General features: G+C 37.5%; 1 protein-coding gene across 1 annotated transcript; it reads right to left on the bottom strand.

The window, feature by feature from the left end:
* Nucleotides 1-795: 795 nt before the first annotated feature.
* Nucleotides 796-4,877, bottom strand: RGS1 (regulator of G protein signaling 1). Its single transcript, XM_068538555.1, has 5 exons — nt 4,738-4,877; nt 4,291-4,371; nt 3,816-3,877; nt 2,274-2,437; nt 796-1,513 (listed from the first exon to the last, which is right to left on the bottom strand). The coding sequence occupies exons 1-5, from the start codon at nt 4,833-4,835 to the stop codon at nt 1,328-1,330; spliced, it is 591 nt and encodes a 196-aa protein (XP_068394656.1). The 5' UTR covers nt 4,836-4,877; the 3' UTR covers nt 796-1,327.
* Nucleotides 4,878-7,359: the final 2,482 nt, after the last annotated feature.

Below are 7,359 nucleotides of genomic sequence, written 5' to 3'. Positions count from 1 at the left end.
AGGGAGTACAAATGGTGTGGTGAGAAAATTTATGTGTAATCCCGGGCAGTGGGACTGTCTCTTAATCCCAGGATTCCCAACCCTGGATAACCAGGGCATCTTCAGAGTCGCCTGGAATTTCCTCTTAAAATATAGATTCTCATACTCTATCCCTTGGGGATTCTGATTCAGTCAGTCTGGGATAGGGCCCCAAAATTGGTGTTTTGTTTTTTAACATTCTAGGTAGTTTTGATAGCTAAATTTGGGAAGTAGTGATTTAATCTTACTAGTCTCAGCTTTCATAGGATTGCTATGAACATTAAATGAGAAAATACATCTGGCTTTTATAAACTTTAAATCACAATAAATTATCAGTTGTTAATTAGATGACTTCTTGAAGTAAAATTTCTATCCCTCTTTAAAAGACCTCTTCAATTTCTCATCAGTTTGAAACTTGACTATATGAGAGCATATTATATTTGTTTGATCTTTATACATTGTGATAGCAGAGAGAAAACTAATGAATTCTGTCCAATACATACACATAATACATAAAATATAAGATGAACTGGATGATAGTTTTAGATGTTGAAGAGGTGATAGAAAGTAGAAGACCCTTGCTTAAATTTTTGTTAAATCTGAAAAATAAATGCCAGTTTTTAAAGATGGCAAGGAAATGTAAACAGAAAATTGCTTCTATGTTTTTAAGACAAAACTCACATTTATTATTGACACTGTGATAATTTAATTTACAAATATATTCTGACTTCCCAACTTTAAGGCAATAGCTTAAGTTAAATACATTGTTCTCCTCTTCATCTCTTTCAATCCCAAAACACTCAAACAAACAAACCAACACTGAAAAACTTTGTGTCAATAACAGAAATGGTGATTTTGAAACACATACTTCTCAAATAGTCATCCAAGTAAAAGAGATTTCAGCAGCTCCGTACAATCTCTGTATAACAATATGCAGCATAAATGTCAGTTTATGTCAGACCTTGAAGCTTATAGCATGTTTTCACCAGTTTCAAAACCCTTATTCACAGTTTCTGCGTAGCAAGCATTACCCGGCCTTCTCAGTTCTGAGGGATGTTCTAATACGTAGGTCCACTGTATTTTATGACAGTACCACAGTATCTCCTTCCTTCTACCATCGCTAAATTTCCATCTCACGCTTCTTCAGCCCTGAGCCTGGATAACTTCCATGTTAATCTGTCCTGAGTCGTGGGTTCTTCCCCTGGATCTGTGAGTCATCCAAATAGGCCAAGGTGTTCCCCCAGGGAGCCATCCTGGTACATTCCTTCTGTACTTGATACCATCTTTAATTCCCTCCAGCCGGCACCAGTCACTTTAGACTATTAGCCTGAAGGTCATTCAGAAGATTTAAGTATATATTTGATTTGAGGAACCTGGGATAGGAGTCCTTTTCCATAAGAGTATATATGATTTTTTGGGCTTCATCAAAACACGTGGGTGTTGGTGCTTTAATCTTCTTGGCTGTAGATTCTCGAGTGTGAAAGTCAATATTGATCTAAAAAGAAATCCTCATCAGTTCATATGCACTTCCAATTTATTGCATATTTTATGATGTCACTGTTGTTTTTGAAGCACCTCAAGACAGTGGCTTTAAACCCTCATTTAAGTCAGCTCAAATATCTCTTGAATGCCTATTCTAAACATACCTTATCCTAGGTGTGGAAGAGTTAAAAAGAAATAGCACAAAAAAGCAGAAATATCTTTGCTCCCAGTTAGCTCATAATATCTTTGGGAGGTGCAAAAGAGGCAGACATTATTTTTTAAATATCTGTATAAGGTGATACGTGCATCAAAAAAAGTGATGTGCACATTTAAGATTTACAGGAGGAGAGGACACTTTGTGCAGAATGTTTGCTGCTTGAACCAGGAATATTTAACTGGAAGTGGGCATTACTACTAACTGGAAATATTTCTGCTGCTGCAATCCATGTATTACACTAATCTCTACTTTATCCTAATCCAAAACGAGCTAGCTCATTAAGGACCCCCTGACATGCGGTTCTGGTCAGTATCACCAGTACTCCTTACCCCACCCCATCACATTAGCTTGTTTTACAAAATCAATCTTTCATCCAATCTTTTCACAAATGTAGAAAATTAGATTATCATTGCACTGAACTATATGAATACACTTAAATATATAGCAGTGAAAATCATAATACTCAAAAAGGATTTCATCTTGCTAGTATGTTGAATCTTATTCTATATCTAAGTTTCTTTACATATAAACCGATGGTAATGAACTAAATACTCACTTGTTTGGCAGCATCTGACTGCACAAATGCTTTATAGATTTTCTCCGCTTTGCAATGCAGAAGATCAGACTCTGTTTTTTTATAGTCTTCACAAGCCAGCCAGAATTCAATATTCTCCTCACTGAACTCAGACTTTAGGAAATTCCCAAAGATGTCTTGACCAGCTAAAAAGAAAGGGTGAGGGGTGAGATAAATTAATTGAGCCAATAAATGAATAACTGGAAGAAATTTACAAGAAGAGTACTGTGGCATATTCCCTGTGTACAAAGGGAAGAGGTGGTTGCTGCTGAAATGGCTGCGTCACCGTTTGTAGAGATGGGAAGGCCTTAGGGACCCCTTCGTTTATAGTCTGTCTGGGGTCAGACACGCTTGTCACAGGTACACAGCTGCTTAGTGGTGGGTGAGAGACTGCTTCACTTCCGCCTGCCGTTACACTACAATTCTGCTCTGCAGGTTACAGAACAATCTCTTTTCTTACGCTACCAGCTCAGCCAGAGTGCAGAGTATTTTAGGGAATCAAATATTGACAGAAGGCATGAACAGCATGTTAATCATTAACAAATATAATTTCTCTATCCAACTCATATAAGTCAAAAGATGTGAGGCCTGTATATTACCTATGTGCTCTATACTGCTTGGATTTACTAGTGTTATTGAGGCTTTTCAGTGGGCCATTTCTACAGCATTGTTTGGCTGAATCATAACCTAAGTCAGATAACAAGCAGATGAACCAGGTTGAACTACTTGATCCCCGCGTGAGGCTCTGTAGGGTGTTTGCGGGGGAGAAGGGGATCAGCTCACCCCGGATAGGGACAAGCTGCCCATCTATGCCGCTGAGCGAGGTCCTAATCCCAGCAGGATCCCAGTGCCCATGATGAGGGCTAGGACAAGCCGATCTCATTTCCCTGCTCTCATCAGAAACTCCCCGTGAGACTGTGTGTTTAAAAAGTCTTTTTATCATATCTGTGTTATAACGTGTCATGTTATATATAGTGCAATTTTATGCTGTGTGTCTCAACTGCCTTCAAGGCAGCAAGGCACTGTGTCTTTACTCTTGAGTCCCTGGTGCTTCTAAAATGCCTGCACATAAATGCCTGGGCTGAATGAGTGACAACACATGTATGAATGGAAAAAGTTATTAATTGACTGAGTGAATCCTACTCCTTACATCCAATGGTATAAAAATACATCCTTTAGGTAGCTTTCAGAATAGCAGTTCACATGTTGAGATGTTTGGTTTACTTTTTAAAACTTTAAACTTCAGAACCCCAGCATAATTTAAAGTTTTGCTCCCATAATGATCCATGGAAACAGCTAGTTGCCTTGGCAGATTTTTCTAAAGGACAGTAGCAGAACTGAGTGCCGAGTCAACATTACGCCACGATGAGGCATAATATGCTGAAGCTATCAGTGCTACAGAACAGCTAGAGTACAACTTTTCACACACCCTCCCGTCCAGAATACTATATTTTAATGAAGCCATTCCATCTGTTAGCATACTGAGATAAACCCAGAAACATTCAATAGTTAATCTATACTTACTTTGGTTGGCAAGAAGTTTTTCCAGAGATTCAGACCACTGCTTCACTTCATCAGCAGAGAGTCTACAGGGGACGACGTTTACATAAATTAGTATTTTTTTGCGTGTAAGCGCAAATGAAATCAGAATGGCTGCTGCATTTTGATAACTTCACAAACTAAGACTCTACTTCTAATAAATTTTATTAAAATTTATCTATAAGAAAACAAAAATTTGCTTAGAATTACTATCGTTACGAAAATATCTGCCAATAAAATGTGAAAAAATCCAAATGTACTCCAACAGTATAATAAGTAGCAAATATGTGCATGCACATTTGTATTTAATTTACATTGGTACTAATGCAGCTTAATCTTATTAGGCTTGTTACTTAAAAGAAATGAAGTCCATTATGTGTAGTATTACTGCCTTGCTAGAATACAGAGCTAATGCACAGGCTGCTTATATAGTGATAGTTCCGTGTATTAGTGTACATACAGGTCCTTGGACTTGGAAGGTTTCATTCCAGATTCCAGATGTGGGATCATAGATCTCAGGTATGCTTTCACATCCATTCCACTACAAAAGACACAAAAGTAAATATTGATATTCCTTCAGAAGAATACAGTTTATTTGTAAAAAGAAAAGAGCATGAAGCAAATTTCTCCAAGGAATAAGGCCATAATAAAAACAGCTGATACAACATATTGCTATATTAAGAGTGAGCCAATTTTTAATGAGCCAAAGTCTGGAAAAATTCCCACCTCATTTAATGCCCTGTCATGATTCATTTTTAAATACAACTGAATATACTTGTATCTCACAGCGGGTCATTGCCCTGATCTAGGTAAACTAAAGGCTCGTATTTTCTTCCATTCATTCATTTGCAATTGTTCTGCCATTAAGGATCATCTAAGTCCAAATTTGCACAGTTAATGAACTTACAAAGTCTTTGGCCTCCTTTTTTGCGTTTTGTCGTCTAGAAGCGAATGATCAGTTCCTTTCAGTTCCTGTGGATTAGCAGAGAGGAACACGCCTGGCATTTTGTCTAACCTTGGCGTGGAGATGGCTGCTGCTCGCAGGGCCCTCAGAAGGCAAGTGTCTGCTCGTCCACGTCTCTGCTGCCTTATATAGCGACGGCTGACAGGCCCTTGCCGTTCAGACGAGTCTGTTTATCAAGTGATGTTACCACAGACACTGGAAGTTCCCCCTTTCTTGGTGTGTTGTGACGTGTATCTTGAAAAAAAAAAAAAAAAAAGCGCACAGTGATGTTTTGTGGTTGAAACTTAACCAAATGAGACTAGGTCACTTGATTATGTAGAAAGAAAGAAAATTAGACCTACAGAGGTGCACACACATATACCACATGTCTCTGAAGCCTCAGCAGGATCAGTCTTTGGTTCTAGGGGGTGCTTGTTTCTTCATAAAAACTGCATATTTCAATGAAATGTTTCATTTGGTGGATTTATTGTATCACACAGACTAGAGATGGGTCCCCTCAGGGCTTTGGATAGTCCTTGACTATAAAATTCATTTGATTACAGTATTTTAAAAAGGGTTTTATTTTTCTTTCAGAAAGCAATGTAAAGTAAACACTTTTTTTTTTTTTTATTCGTGCAGTGCACACATCTGGTAGGAAGGAGAGACATGAGAAGTTATCTTAACTTTTCCCTACTCCAAACCTCATCCCTTATTTCCATGGCAAGAAATTTTCATGTTACTGTTTTCCAGGGTGTGTGCTAAACACGCTGCTGGTGATATACAAGATGATTTTAAGGGGTGCATGAATTTTAATATTTATTAGAAATATAACTAATGTATCAAACTGGGGTTTTTTGTATATTACCACTTAGGAAAGGAATAAAGTAAAATTAAAAACAAAACTATAAACACATAAAAGTATAGTTAACACAAAAATATGACATAATATGTAAATACACTGATACAAAAGAATTACACAGTATCAGGAGAAAAACTACTCATGGTAAAAATAAGAATATATTTGGCCAGGCCAATAGTGTACTCCTTAGGTGACGATCTTCCAAATTTCGGTAGTATCTCTGGAGAGATATAGTCTAGCTTTAATTAAAATTAAGAATTAAAATAAAAACCCAAGGAAATAGATGACTAATCACTGATCAGGGTAGAGGGGCTAGTGCAATATATATAAGCTCGTACGGAGTTTGTGTATAGAATGTGGTTTATTTATAGAGTGTCCAGTTTAGTTTAAACCTCTGTTGGTTTTTACCCCTGAAAAGACAAAACAAATTTTACTCAGAGAAGCTTCTGAAGGGATTAGGTAAACCTAACAAAAGGGAATTTTCCTGTCTTAGTTCTATCTTCAGGATAAAAAATATTTGAAGGAATCACATTTACATTTTAAAATGTACTTACTACACAGGCATGCACAAATATTATGCTGTATGTAGTAAGCATCAGTTGATGTTCGAAAGATAATGTGATACATTTAGGAAGAGAACTAGTGAGATAAGTTGGCCACTTTGGAAGTTACCCAGACAAAAATGATGGGGTTCAGAGACGGACGAATAAAGGCATTTGTTTGTGTGTTTCTTGTGGTTCAGTCCATACTTACTTTTCAGTTGAAATCTTCAGCATTGCTCATGTTTATTTATTTAATAACCTCTCATTCCTCTGGATAATTGTGGGTAAGTTATGTTAGAGAAAAATGATTTAAAGTTTATTTGTAAAGGCCACTATTATTACTCTCCAGATATACTGATAATTTCCAAAGCATGTTTCAGCAACAGTAGTTCCTTTGGATGTTAATAAGTATGATAAGGACTATGACACCAGCAGCAGCAAAGGTTCTGGGGCCACATAAGTTTGGGAAATGTTGGGTTAAAGTTGAATAATTGATCAGTGCCGATCTTCTGAGAACCTTGAATATGTTAGTGCACGTTTGTCAGTCTCTAATAGGCGGGTGGAATGTGCAGCAGTGTCTTAACATTTCTGAGAACTGAACTCTCAGTAGGTAGGGAAAATAGTTGGCAGAAATAATGTTCTCTTGACACCACGTTAGGAAGCTGTGGTCTGAGAATGAAATAAATATTTGCCTCTTCCATATTAATAATTCCTTAAACCTCCAACCTTTTGCTACCTCAGTATAGACTTTCAAGCTCAAGCATTTGCAAGCAATTACAACTGTGTGCTTCAAAGCCCAAATGGAGAATTAAGCTCCTGGTAGAGGGGGTCCATCTGAAATTCACAGTTGGCTGTTGAAGCCACCTCAGTGGCACAAAGGCTGCTTGGAAGCACCTGCAAAGCCTGTATGTACCAGAGCTGGGCAAATCTGGAGAAGCTGTAGCAGTAAGGCTGATAAGTCCATGGCAGGGCACGGGAGTTTCCTATCAATCACACGGAGTGTCACTGTCTGGTTCCTTTCTGTGAAAATCATTAAGAAAAGACAAGTGATCAAATAGTATCTTTACTGAAGCAATGGCTTTGGTTGAAATTGTAGAGGACTTGACAAAAGCCAATAGAATAAATAGTGGCTCTTACAAACATACTCTTGTTTGTACATTTCTTCTGTGAAATTGTGTTTTTTTT

The sequence above is a fragment of the Eschrichtius robustus genome, chromosome 3 (genome assembly GCF_028021215.1).
Source record: "Eschrichtius robustus isolate mEscRob2 chromosome 3, mEscRob2.pri, whole genome shotgun sequence".
In the NCBI taxonomy this organism is placed as follows: domain Eukaryota; kingdom Metazoa; phylum Chordata; class Mammalia; order Artiodactyla; family Eschrichtiidae; genus Eschrichtius; species Eschrichtius robustus.
The sequence above is the reverse complement of the archived record's forward strand: the minus strand, read 5'-3'. Positions and strand labels throughout refer to the sequence as shown.